This window comes from Typopeltis vanoorti, chromosome 2, assembly GCF_054136105.1.
Source record: "Typopeltis vanoorti isolate ZY-2024b chromosome 2, IOZ_Tvanoo_1.0, whole genome shotgun sequence".
In the NCBI taxonomy this organism is placed as follows: Eukaryota; Metazoa; Arthropoda; class Arachnida; order Uropygi; family Thelyphonidae; genus Typopeltis; species Typopeltis vanoorti.
Genome location: NC_143550.1, coordinates 15867522 through 15882401, shown reverse-complemented (window position 1 = coordinate 15882401; position 14880 = coordinate 15867522). Strand labels below are relative to the sequence as shown.

At 33.7% G+C, this 14880-nt stretch overlaps 1 protein-coding gene across 4 annotated transcripts in view; it reads left to right on the top strand.

The window, feature by feature from the left end:
• Oseg1 (intraflagellar transport protein Oseg1) overlaps positions 1-14880 on the top strand; it is a 796421-nt gene that overhangs the window by 268006 nt on the left and 513535 nt on the right. For all 4 annotated transcript variants that reach the window (XM_090410292.1, XM_090410285.1, XM_090410300.1 and 1 more), the window contains exon 8: positions 1673-1811. In XM_090410292.1, coding sequence (XP_090266418.1) covers positions 1673-1811 — 139 coding nt within the window. The remainder of the gene's footprint in view (positions 1-1672; positions 1812-14880) is intronic.

Sequence of the window (14880 nt, the reverse complement as noted above, 5' to 3'; positions counted from 1 at the left end):
ATGTGCATTTTGGTCTCTTACCAAAGCAGTTGGCTACGACTTTTGCTCTATACTGCACCCAGATGATTCTATTGCATCGTTGCCCACAGAAAAAGCCATTCTCCTGGCATTATACTTTTTCTCAAATGCCTGTATGGATGATTTTGGCAACTATTCACCGATCACTCCAATAACATCCAATACTCAATAATTCCACAGAAAGTAATCAGAAAAATCCTGTCTAAATTGGATACCAAAAAGTTCACTGGCCCTGACGGCATTCCTCCAGTTGTTCTGAAGATTTGCACTCCAGAGCTGACTCCTATTCCATGTCACCTCTTTATGCTCTCTTACTCCACTTGCATCTACCCTCCACCCTAGCAATTAGCCCTATTTTCCTGTTTATAACCTGTTTCCAAAAACAAATGACAAATCTTTACAATCCAACTACTGCCAGTCACTCTTTCTCTCTCCCTCTCATCTCAGTTCTCTCCAAAGTAATGGAGAGAACTATCAGTACCTAATACCTATGCTACCTTGAAAGTACTGAACTAATAAATCAGTATGGATTTCCCCAATGCCGTTCAACAGGAGATCTACTCACTCATCTCTGGTTGGCGAATCCCATGTTGCACTCAATATCTTCAGGGCATTCAACAGGGGCTGGCACAAGGGCATGTTAAGTAAGCTCCTATCATTCGATTCCCCATCTTCTGTGTAACTAATGATGGAGTCCCACAAGGCTCTGTCCTCTCATCCATCCTCTTTCTTCAGTGACCTGCTCCAGTTAACCATAAATCTGATGCATAGTTTCATCGATGACAGTACACCACATTTCTCTTCACTTCACAAACCTTGTACCAAGCACAACGACCACTGCAAACCGAAATTCTGATTTCCAAAGCATTCTTTGATGGGACACGGATGACCTTGTCAGTTTCAATAGCTGCAAAACACAGGTCTGCCTTATTTCCCACAAAAAAAAAAAAGATCTCCCAGCCTCACCTTTGACAACACTCAAATTTCTAGGTAAAAGGAGATATAGCTTCTTGACATCAAGTTTCTCCTGGCATAAACACATTACAAACCTGCCTCCTCCACAACCAAAAGATTAAGATTTCTCTTTTGCTCAAGGCATTATTTTAGCTCTGAACAGTCATTAAACCCTGTACAAATCACAAATTTTTACATCCATTGAATATTACTCTAACCGCTCTCATTTAATATCTACTGCATGCTTCTTCTATAAACATTTCCATGGTAAATGTTCATCAGAACTGGCATAAATAACGTATTTTTCGATAGACAATGTGCACCTGATGTATAACGTGCACCCCAACATTTTCATCACTCCTTTTGATGTATAGATAACGCGCATGTGCTAACTAGCGGTAGAGTTAGGAAGTACAGACAGAGGACGGAGGACTTAAAAGCACATGCATTGCTAGTAGCAGTGGTCATTTTTTTTTTCATTCAAAATTTTATAATTTTCACATTATTGGGGTGCACTGTGACATTACTACGACTTTTTGTGTGACCCAAAAGATAACTTGTGTGGGCTGCATCGTTCTCTTGTAACTAGTTGCATCAACAATTGAAAGGTAGGTGTACATTTTTTGTACCATATTTTATGAAGTTACTTTATTCCGTACATCCTGTTTTAAAATATTTCATAAAGTAAATCATTATATAGGCTTTAGGATGTCAAGATGGTACTGTTGCTTATTATGAACTTGGATTTTCTACTGTTCATAGTCTTTATAAAGAAAGATATGCTTACAGAGAAAACATGACTGATGTCATTATTCAGCATCTTATCACTGAAGAAAAAGGTAATTAGGTTAACTAAATCCAAATTATTTAGGCTAAATGCAAAATTATTTCATTTTTAGATAACTTATGAAAATGCTTAGAAATTTGCTCTTTATGATTTTTGATATACAAGTTTTCATTATTGCTCTCACATTAGCATTAATGTGCTATAACATATGATGCATATTTGATTTAATGTCTAGAATGGTGCATTTGGAAAATTCAATATGTCTTGTGCCCCATGGTTATGAAAAGACCTGTGTGTTATAATTTCAGGATATACAGGCAGTTTTTAAGTATTTTTATAAGTAATATCTATAATGGAAAGCAAGTAATCTTTTTTTGAGACCACAGGCAGAGTTAGCAGACAAAAAATATATTAATGAGTGATCAGAGTGAAGTGGACAGGTTTATTGTTGAAGTAGCACTGTGTGCATTGAGGTGTTCTGCTGTTCAGTTGCTACCACCTAAGAAATAGGTGAGTATTGTTAAGTAAATATGTACCAAAAGAGTCAAAACTAGAAGGAGAAGACCTTTATATGGTGCTTTATAGGCTGCAAGGAATGTAGAGAAATGACTGGAGCACCTGACTAAATATTACAATTTCACCTTCCCATAATATTTCCTATGGGAAGGTAAGGATTGCATGTTGAGTACATTAGCTTACCAGTTGGGTAATGAATGAATGAATGAAGACGGGCATGTTAAATATTTAGAGCTTAAGCCAATGAAATTGTATGGTGTATTGCCATAAATCACACAAAGATGATAATGCAGCATAGTTAAATTTTATGCTATCTGGGCATCACCAGTTAAACAAGGCTTCAGCTGTTTCCACCTTAAAAATCAGGAAAAAACATTGAAAAGTCATCTACTAGAACTACTTCAAACTCCACAGAATTCAAGGTAGACACCATAAATCTTCAAATAATCACTGGAAAAAGATGGAAATAACCTAGGAATTATTAAACCCTGTGTTAGTTATAATTTTTCACATTCGTTTTTTGCTCAAAAAATCTACACATTAAACATTATCTATTTAAGAAGTCCTTAAAAATCAACCCTTTATATAACTAAGTATATCAAGGAATTGATATACTTAGTCATATAAAAATTCAGCTGCATCTTTAAAATCAGGAACAGATATGAAATTTTTCACAAAAAAGTAAGTTAGACAGGGGATGTCATTTCACCTAAATTATTTACAGCAGCCAGAAGAAATTTTTAAAAACCTGAATTGGAAAAACAGAGTAATTATGGTAAATGGGAAAGAGCTAAATCACCTACAATTTGCTGACGATATTGTTCTTTTAGGAAACTCTGCAGAAAAATTTCAACAAATGATCACAGAATTGAATGCAGTAAGTAAAAAAAAAAAAAAAAAAAGGATTAAATATAAACAAGACAAAACAAATATAATGTATAATAAATACATTACCAAAAAGCTAGTACAAATGGAACACCAGGAAATTGATATAGTAACCTCCTTTTACCTAGGACAAAAAATCACAGTAGAAGGTGAATGTAAAGAAGAAATTATATCTAGAATTCAACTTGGTTGAAAACACTCTGAAACACTCGAAGGAACCATCTCAAACTGCCTTAAAAGAAAAATATTTGGCATTTGTATACTTCAAGTCATGACATATGGAAGTGAAACATGGACTTAGACTAAAAAATTGACCAAGAAGTTGACACTCACCCAGAGCAAAATGGAAAGATCTTTATTTTGATATTACTATTCTAAATAGAATTGCTATACTTGGATCAGACCTCAGACTAGGGTTAGCAACATTATAACAGCCATTAAAAGATCCAAATGGCAATGCGCAAGTCATTTTCAAGACGTAACACTCAAAAATGACAAAATTGATATCATTCTGATATCAATTTTGTTCATTTTTGTTTCTATCCTAGAGATGGAAAGTGAGCTACAGGAAGACCAAAGATACTGTGGGAGGAGAGATGGTAGGAATCAGTAGCATAGAAAGGCTCAGATGGGAATGAGTGGAGGACTTTGGGGTGGGGGGGCTTTAGTCAGCAGTGAACAGAAAATAGCTGATGATGATGGTGAATATAGTTGTGAAGTCTGATTAGCATTAGATTAAGATAATTGTTAGAGTTCTCTTTTTTATATTCTGTTGTGCAGTGCAACCTGCTCCCAAAGTTATTAAATAAGTCTGATAATGCCTTGTAAAAAAATTGTCTTAAATCTCTTCTAAACTGAAACGAATGGTAAATCTTTTTGAATCACATCCTGTCACCAGTTAATAACTATACCCTCATAATAGAAGCATAATATAATAAAGCTTGACAAATTAACTAAACAACATAATGTTACTAATCTCCTCACACCTTCCTTCACCTTTCTTTCTTTAACTCCTCTAATGAAGAGTTAAAGAAAGATCGATTATTAATAGTGATGATGTAATTCATTATTATTATTATTATTATTACACAACACCTCCAGGGAGTCCTAAGACTCATCTAGGGAGGGCACCTACTCTACATCTCTCCATCTTCGTCATCAACTACACAAGTGCCATCTACTGCCTACCACCACCACTAGTATTTTCACAGACAATCACAAACATCTATGCCCATGGTGGGATTCGAACCCACATTATATGGAATTTACATATGTGGTCATTTAATCATAGACATGATTAAATGACCACATATGTAAATTCCATAAAGAAAGTTTAGTGGTTTATATTAAATTCCTTAATTTTCTTATATAATTTACGTATTGTCATTTAATCAATAATAAGTCATTCTCATTGCATCCTCCCACCTGATGAAATAACTGTTTTAATTAAAAGGCTTAAACTTTACTCTCTCACCAAGAAATGTCCTTTGAAAAGAAATCATTATTGAAGCACAAAAAATACTAGACTTTATTATTATTATTATTCAGGCCTCCATGGAGTCAAAAGACTCATCGTGGGACCTTCCTAAGAACATAAAGTCTGTCAAGACTCATCGAGGGGAGTTTCGCCCCCAAAGAAACACAAAGTCTATCATACCACTCTTAAACTCACTGACCGCTCTTGCTCTCACCACTCCATCAGGCAATGCATTTCACGGTTCAACCACCTTCCACACAAACCAAATAAAGAAGTATATTTCAAAAAAAAATAATACTCTTAACAGTCAATAATTATAAAATCTAATCTGTCTTGTCACATACTAAAATCTTGAATATTTTTTAAAGATCTTAGCATACGAAAAGGTCATTTTATGGTTATTTACCATGACATAATGATAACACATTAAAGAATTGCTAGTTGATCCAAACCCTTACCTCATGAAACGGGTTAGAAGATCAAAAAAAATTACAGAAGTAATTTTTTATCTATAATGAAAAAAAAAAATTACCACATCCTCCCAAAATATTCATCTAAATTAAAATTAGCAAATCTGATGGGATATCCAATATATCCCATAATTTCACATAAACATACTATCAGATCATCTCTATCTAAATCCCATTCCATCTTCCCCTTTTTTCTTTTTTTTCCCTTTTTTTTTTTTTTTTAGGATTAGTGGTCTTACATGTTCAAGTAACTTGTCCTAGAAATCTGATACTAGAACGGTTAATCATATTTGCATTTTCTGCTGTGGGTGTAAATTGCAGATGTTCTTTTGCCTGTTTTCCAGTTGTTAGATGAAAAACATGAGTTTGCAGGAGGAAAATCCCCAGCCACCATATGAGACTGGCCGACCTACCTTCAGTCAAAAAGCCTCAATAAATCTTGAGGTGACTGGTAGAAATTTTATCAACTTTCAGACATTAAAGAGGGCCTCTGTAATACAGTCAGAGTACACAACGCCTTATATTTGAATACACTCATATCTGAATCCATCCAAGGCATGAAGAATTCAGATATGGGTATATTCAAATATAGGGCATTGTGTATGTTGACTGTATCACAGAGGGCCCTCTTTAATGTCTGAAATTTAATAAAATTTCTACCAGTCACCTCAAGATTTGCGATAAAATATGCAGATGAACTATATTTGCATAAAAAAACACCTATCATTTGTGACATTTTAACCTCTGTTGATTCATTCTCTGTATGCCAACATCGACGTCCCCAAAATACTTATCATCATCCACTCCTTACTCTTAAATGATTACTAACTTCTTAGTTTTTGCATTGAATTAAGAGACATTCTTTCACTGATTAATTTAGTAATCTCTGCAAACTTCTTCAAATTTAAAAATGATATCTACATTGAACATATCAGAAACTAACTTTCTGCTAATATTCTTGACACAGTTGGAGTGTATATTCACTCCCTTTTCCCTCTTGGCATTTCATTCAGTGGTGTCCTGCATTTTTTGGGAGGGGGGTAAGGCAATGTGTTATTATTATTAGACTTATTTAATTGCATTTCACAATAGAATATGAGAACTTTATCAATATAACACATAATTGAATGCTTAACAGCATAGACTGACACCGTAATATACCTGACTTACAGTTGTAAAGAACTACTTCCCCTATGACTCATATTATCCTTACTGTGAAAAGAAATTATTTATTTTAACACAGTTTATAAATGCATATTGTCCTTATTTGATTATATCTACAAGCTAAAACCTGTGCTGCCTTCCCATGCAACAAAGAAATATTATCTTTCAAAATATTTATATTCCTTAATGGTGGACTCAGGATGTTGAAGAGGCAGTCAAGGGAAAAAAGAAAGTAAAGTGAATGTTCCTGGCAAATATGTTAGTTTCTGCTCTTAGAGAATACAGAGAAAAATGTAAGAAAGCAAAGCACTGTGTAAAACTAGCTAAACAAAACTAATGAAAGACTTTGGTAAGAACATAGAAAATAAATATAGGAAGGTGACAAAATATTCTGGAGGCTATTGAAAATGCTTAGAAATGGAGGAAAGAGTACTTTACAAGGAATCAGAGATGATAAAAATGACATAAAAACTTAAGATAAAGATATTCTAGATGTGTGGAGCGATTACTTTGAAAGACTGCTAAATGAAATAAGCAGTGACAACAAGATAGTAGAAAGAACTCAACAGGAATGCTGTCAGAAATATATATATAACAATACTTGAAATAGAAAAAGACATCACAAACATGAAATATGGAAAGGCAGCTGGAGGATGATATTCAACCAGAAATGCTCAAATATGGAGGTATACAAATATTACAGTAGCTACATTGCATAATTCAGAAGGCTAGGTCAGAAGATTGAATTCCAGATGATTGGAGCAGAGCTCTCAAGAGTACCCATTTATTAAAATGGAGGTAAAACTAAATGTGAAAAATTACAGAGAAATTTCTTTACTGGTAAGAGATATGCAAATATACCTGAAGAACAGTTAAGAAAAATTGTGGAGGGAAGGCTCAGAGAAGAAAAAGCTGGGTTCATGCCAAATAAGGGCTGCCAGGATCAGATTTTCACTCTAAAACAAATAGTTGAGAAATGATAGAAATATAACAAGGATCTGTATTTAAGTTTTGTAGATCTGGAAAGGGCACATAACAAGTTGCTAAGAGAAAAACTACAGTTCAAAGTGCTGCAGTTATATGGTATAAATGGGACATTTCGCCATCAAGACATACTTAAGTCAGTTGTTAGAATTGAAGGAGGTACAGGAAGATGGTTTGATGTTCAATCAGGTATGAGACAAGGGTGTACATTATTTGCACTGTTATTTGTCATCTATTTGGATCACATTATAAAGGAAAGCAGTATTAAACCTGATGTCAGAATTGGAGATGTTAATCTTATATCTTTACTTTATGCAGATGATGTTATACTTCTAAATAAATCCACTACAAGTCTGCAGGATCCTCTGACTAAATTGAATAACTGTTATGTTAAATTTGGTACGAAAATCAGCAAAAAAAGAAAAAGAAAAAATATAGAGACAGTGGAAATAGACAGAAATACTGAAAACATCAACTGCATTCTGAATGGAGAACCTATAGAACACATAAAACATTTCAATTTTTTAGTAACAAATTTTAGTGAAGATAGAAATTCTGTATGAAAATAGACAGAATTAGCAAAGCTAGTATGGTAGGAAGTTAGCTGAATAAATTTATATTGAATAAGAGAGAAATTAATCAAAAAAAACTAAACTAGCTATATACAATACAGTGTTTAATATCTGTATTTGCTATATACAAATACAGTTTTAAGTATCAAACTGAGAGCTGGGTTAGAAATGGACACTTGATCAAAGACTGGAGACCACATTCATGCGAGAGTTCTAAGAAAGATCAGTGGAATTAACAGATGCCATCAATGGCAGTATAACATTAAAAATTAGGATATTATGAAGAATTTGACATTGTTAGCTTTTGGAATGTTTTAGCAGAGCTAATCTCAGGTGGCATGGCCACTTAACTAGAATGGGAGAGGAAAGATTAGCTAAACAAGTGTTTTTTGCTAGGTTGGCAGGAAAAGACCCACACGAAGACCAAGATCTATGTAGATTGTTACAGTGAAAAGTGCCTTAGAAGAGAGAAATATAAGATCTGATAATATTGGAGTCTTGATAGATAACAGATTAATATGGAAGAAATTTGTTGCTTTGAAGAAAAAAGCTAGCAGTGATGTAACTTTTTCATATTTGCCAGCCTGGCTGGCCAAGTGGTTAGCGCATCTGCTCTTCAGCCAAATGGCTGCCGGTTCAAATCCTTTCGTGGGCATGGATGTTTGTGATTGTCTTTGGAAATACTGGTTGTGGTGGTCGGAGGTAGATAACGGTGTAGTTGCGGTCAATTGGTGGATTGAGTAGCGGAGACAGAGTTGTAGAGCAGGTGCCCTTCCTCGATGAGTCTTTGGATTCCCTGGAGGTGTATAAAATAATAATAATATCCTGTACACCTCTGAGGATGCATGTCACAAATTTAGGTTATGTATCAGAAATTTCATCATCATCATCATCATACGTATCGAGGATTTAGGCCTAGTATGGCCTGTTCTGGCCTTAGAAGTCATCGTTGAATTGTTTAAGAGGACGTCCTGGTTTTCTTTTTCCTAATGGCTTGTACTTTTAGGCTTGTTTTGGTAATCTTTCTGTTTTCATTCTTTGAACGTGTTCCATCCATCTATGTTTATATTTTTTAATTTTTTCAATTACTGGTTCTTGGTTTAATTCTTTCATAATATCTTCGTTTCTTTTGTGATCAAATAGGGTATACTTTGCAGTGTTTCTCATAAACTTCATTTCTGCTGTTGTTAATCTTTGTTTGTCTTTTTTGTTTTATTGTCCAGATTTCGCTTCCATACATTAAGACCGGTAGGGCTAATGTATTGTATACTTTTAGCCTGGTTTGTTTTTGAACTAGGTTTGGTTTAAATATAGAGTTAATTACTCCTGTTATTTTTAAATATTTTGCAAATGTTATGTTTATATCTTTTTCATTTTCATAAGTGATCATACATCCTAGGTAGTTAAATGAATTCACCTGTTCTAAGATCTTTATCTAATACTATTTTAGTTCTTGCTGGATCTTGTCCTTTAAAGGCCATGGTTTTTGATTTTTCCATTGATATTATCATACCATAATCTTTGGATATCTCATTTAGATTTAAAATAGCTTTCTGTAAGTTATCTTCAGAATTTGTAATTATTATTTGGTTGTCTGCAAAGAGGAGAGTGTTTAAGTTAACTGTAAGTGAAAGTTTAATTCCTTGATGTAAATTTTTACTCCATTTTATTATTATTTCATTTAAGTAGATATTAAAAAGAGTTGCTGAGAGGGGACATCCCTGTCGGACCCCTTGGTTTATCTCTCTTGTATATGATAGCTCATGATTTAATCTTATTTGTATTTGATTATTTTCATATATACTTGTGACAGCTTTTAGGATATTATTTGGTATTTGTCTTTCTTTTAATATGTTAAATAATGTTTCTTTTAACTTTGTCAAATGCTTTTTCAAAGTCAATAAATGCAATATGTGTTTCTAAATTATATTCTCTTCTTTTCTCTATTATTAATTTTAGGCAGAAGGCTGGGTCTATACATGATTGTCCTTTTCTAAATCCATTTTGTACCTCTAGAATAAAGTTTTCGGAATATTTCATTAGTTTGTTATTTAAGATTCTGCTGTATATTTTGTAACATGAATTTAGTATACTGATACCTCTATAGTTTTTAGGGTCATCTCTATTACCTTTCTTAAAGATAGGAATCACAATTGCTTTTTTCCATTCTATTGGGGGATACCAGTTGAGTAAATTTTATTTAAAAATAATAAGTCTTCCTTTGAATCTTGTTCCTGCGTATTTATATAGTTCTGAACCTAGCTTATCTTCTCCAGGTGATTTTCCGTTTCTTGTTTCTTTCAGGCTGATTTCTAATTCTTCTTCAGTTATTTCCTTTTCATTTTTGTTAATTGTTTGCCAGTTGTCTTTTTTAAAATATTTGTCTGTCCACAGTTCTGTGTAGTAATTTAGAAATTCTTCTAATTTCAATTCAGTGTTTAATTTTATGTTTTCTTTGGTATCTGCATTTAGGTGTTTCAAAATCTTATATACATCAGGTCTTATTTTATATAAATCATGTTCTAAATTAGAAACAAATTTATTCCATGATTCTCTATGTCTTTTTCTAACTTCTCTTTTAGCTATGGCCCTTATTCTTTTATATTCTATTTCATCTTCTAATCTTTTACTGCTTAACCATTTGTGATAGGCTTCTTTTTTATTTTTGATTATTTCTTTGATTGTATCATCCCAGATCTTCAGTTTTTTTCTTTTATTGAATTTTTTGGTCTTTCCTAAGCTTTCATTTGCTGCTGCATTTAGTATCATTTTTATATTAAGCCATTCTATTTCTATTTCTTCATTTTGTTTTATTTTATCTAGATACTGGTTAATTCTTTGTTCATATAGCCATTGTACATTTGTGCCATTCAATAGTCTAGTTTTATAAACAAATGTTTCAATTTTTCTTTCTGTTCTTGTTACTTGTAGCCATTTAGGTGGTAATCTTAATTTTATTTTAACAAGGAAGTGGTCACTGCTTATTTCATATCCTCTATGAACTCTAACATCTAGTGAAAATTTTGATGTCTTTTCATTTAATATGAAGTAATCTAATATTGATTTCCATCCTCTTGCTGCCCAAGTATATTTATGTATGTCTTTATGTTTATAGAAGGAATTCATTATTTTTAGGTTATTATAAACTACAAAGTCAATCAATTTTTTACCATTTCTGTTTAGAGTGTGTTCTCCATGTATTCCTATATTATTATTAATTTTCGTGTTTCCAATTCTTGCATTTAAGTCTCCTGCTAAAATTATGTAATCATTTTTATTTATTTTATTATATATGTTTTGTAGCTGATTATAAAAATTAATATTATCCTGTTCTCTTCCTTCTTCTGGGGCATATAAACCAATTATTGTTAAATAGCCTCTATCTATTTTTATTCTAGCTTCTATTATTCTTTCATTCCATAATTTATAATGTTTTAACTGTTTTGATAGGGAGTTATGAATCCAAATCATGACTCCTGCTTGTGCTCTTTGGTCTCTGTCGACTCCACTGTATATCACATTAAAATTTTCAGTTCTCATAGTTCCTTTTAATTTCTTTTTTGTTTCAGTGATTACTGCTATTTTAAAATTTCTTTCATTTAATAACTGGTCTAATTCTATTTCTTTATATGCTATTCCTCTTACATTCCAGTTTGCTATGTGTATTATATTTTGTCGTTTCCATTTTCGTTTTCCCTTTTCCATTCCAGGGTCGTTTCCCATAGATTCAATCCGATTATCTTTTTCTGTCAGCTTACAAGTATGGTTATGTTCTCCATGTCAGGGGACTATCCTGACGATGGAATAGTTCAGTGGTAGGGCTGCTACCTTAAGGCTTCTGAACTCGCCTTCTTCCGAATTTAAACCCATAGGAGGAATAGGGTATATTGAAGGGGAAAGGGTAGATTATAGAAGAAATATAGTAAGGTTTATAGAGAGGACATAGTTGTAAGGCCACAAATGAAAAGACCCCATGGCCCTGGAGTACTCTAATAGCACAAGGGTCATAAAGTAAGAAGAGTTGGCTAATAAGGCCTTATAGGAAAGATTAAAGTAAGTGGATCTTCCTCAAAGTAGAAGAAGGAGAGGATAGATCCAGCTAGGGGTCCATGGGAGTGCCGCTTCCCTTACAATCAAGATGATTGCCCTTTATGGCCCTGTTGGTCCACGAGTCCTTATTCAGTATATTCGGACCACCCCACCATATATATATATATATACACACACGTACGCGCATTTACACACACACACACATGGTGGGCTCCCCTATCCGTCACCCAGGGGACGTGCTCTCTAGGGGTTCTTAAGAAACTATTAATTAACAGAAACTATTAATTTGTGATTACAACAAATGGGAAATTAGCAGACCTCCTCAAAAACTCCACTTGGCGGTAGTGTGGGGAAGAAATACATTTGATTATGACAATGCTGTGTACAACTTTCACTAGTACCTTGTCTTGATTCTTTATACATAGGATCAACTATTATGTTGTTGAGATCTCAATATCGTTGTATCCTAGTCCCTGACTGTGCCAAATAAATCCACCAAGAAGTAAAGCCTTAATAGAATGCTAATCAGCAAACACCAACAACCAGAATTGCATCACCCACAATACAACATAAATATACACCAAGAATTGGGAACATATTCATACTTGATTTTCAAAATAATGGAATTGTTATTATTACCAGTGACCTCCAAGAAGTCAGAGACTCTTTGAAGGTCACATATCACCCACACCATCATACCTTTTCTTGTATTCATTCACAATCATGCATCACACTGTTAGAGAAAAATCTAGTTCTAACTCCTTTGTTTCCACTTACCACTAATATATGATACCTGATATATCTCTTAATTGACACATACGTCAATTAAGAGATCAGTGCTGTAAAGCAAAGAACATTCTATGCACCTATCTTCCACCTGCTGGGGTGCTGATAGATGTTCTTTGCTGCATTTGTACAGAGTTAAGATGAAAACATGACTTTGGGTCTGAAGGATATGCTTCTGCAAGGGAAAGTATGCTGTGATGGTTAGATCCTATTCATCATCAAGCCATCAGAATTGGAGCAATTTGAACATCACCTATTCCTAGTCTGTATGTTGAGGCAAATGAACCCCATTTGTCACTTTGATTCAACAACTGTCTCTGTTTTATATATATATATATATTATTTTTTATTTTATTTTTTTATGTTGCTCTCACCAATGAAAGGTTATTTTGAAAACCAATAGCACATTTTGTACCATGGGTGGGCTGATTTTTTTTTCTATTTTTTATCAATTTTTATATATTTTTTTGAATTTTTCATTTATTTCTTTTTATGTGCTCTGTAAACTCTTCTAGAGACCAAACATGGAACTTTTTCAAGCTTATTGTCTTCCACCTAAAGACAATCACAAACATCCATGCTCACAGTGGGATTCGAACCCACAGCCTGTTGTTTGGAGAATGGGTATGCTAGCCGCTTGGCAAATCAGGCCAGCAACTATATGTAACTGAAGTAAAATTCCTGTCAGAGCACCTGGTATCTTTCAGCCATAATGAGTTCTCTATACAATACTTGAACAATACAAACTCTAGAATTATGTAGAAACATAGCTGACACACTACCAAATTCACTTCCACAGTGGCAATTATACATGCCAACATGCAGCGTTTCTTTCAGCATGTGACCAAGATTTTCCACCCCTACTGGCATCTAGCAGCATCTCTTTGAAGCTGATAGAACTGAATAGTCTGATTTTGTGCCTTTCTACACAGACCTCAAAATTGGAGGACCTAGTGGGACCTTCTGCTGTGTTTCCAGACAACATGATATCTGCACAGACCCCACTAGAGTGTAACAACTTTACAGCAGATCTATATGTGATGATGCTTGCACTAAAATATATTAGATTCCACTGCTACCAATGATGCAGAATATATTTAGACAATAAAAAGTCTACAGCTACAGCAACATTCGGTGCACTCTCAAATTCAGCACCTTCTTTTTCATTTATGGAAGCTACGATTTCATGTATGCTTCTGTTGGGTTCCAAACCATGTTGGGATTAATGGAAACGAGGCTGCAGATACTGCAGCTAAGCCAGCTTGTTTCTCAAACATCTATCATCTGCCTCTACCATACACAGATTATCATACAGAAACTCTTATCCCAGTGGCAGATATCTTGGAACAGAGAGAGAGAGAGAGAGTAATAATAAACTTTACAAAATTAAGCCTGAAATTAAATTTTTGCAATCTAACCTGCACTGGATTCAAACAGAGGAGGTTGTTCTTGGCTCCGCATAGGTCATTGTCAAATGATTCCACCCATTCCTTCCTTCCTTCTGAGGAAGGAATGGGTGGAGCTTTGTGTGGAGCTCCTGTGTGTGTGAGCCTTGTGATCCTAGACTATCCGTCACTCATATTTTAATCACCTTCCCTCACTTCACCAGTGAGCACAGTCATTATTTGGTTGCTTTTATAATCTGAGTCCTGCACACTTAGTCAGATTTTTATCAGATTTGTCAACTGTCAACCTGGTTTTTAAGTCTTTACAGAGTATTAATCTTTACAACTTTATATAAAGTATATCCTTTTTAGTTTCATTTATTGCAAATATGTTTTAAAAACCTCAGATTTATGTACATTTTATGAATTAATTATTTTTTTTTTATACTTTTTACATTTGTTTTATATGCATCTTTTACATTTATTTTTGTACACTGATTTTACGTTGCTTACTTGTTGAATAGTATAGTTCTAAGATGTCTTGTTTCTGATTTTTGTTATTCTTTCCTTCATGGTTATACGGTGATCAGAATTCATCATAAAAATTATGGAAACAAAGTCCATAATTTTTATGATGATTTTTGTTATTATTTTGACTTTTATATATAAATTTTAGACATATATAAGCCATTTATTGACCGTAGCTGTCCTTGTGCCATTAAATCCAAAAACAAACAAATGTATGCATGTTGTGCTGACTTTTCTAAAATCTTCACTACTGCTTCTGAGATACAGACAAGTTGATAGTTAAGCACATACTCTTTGCATCCCA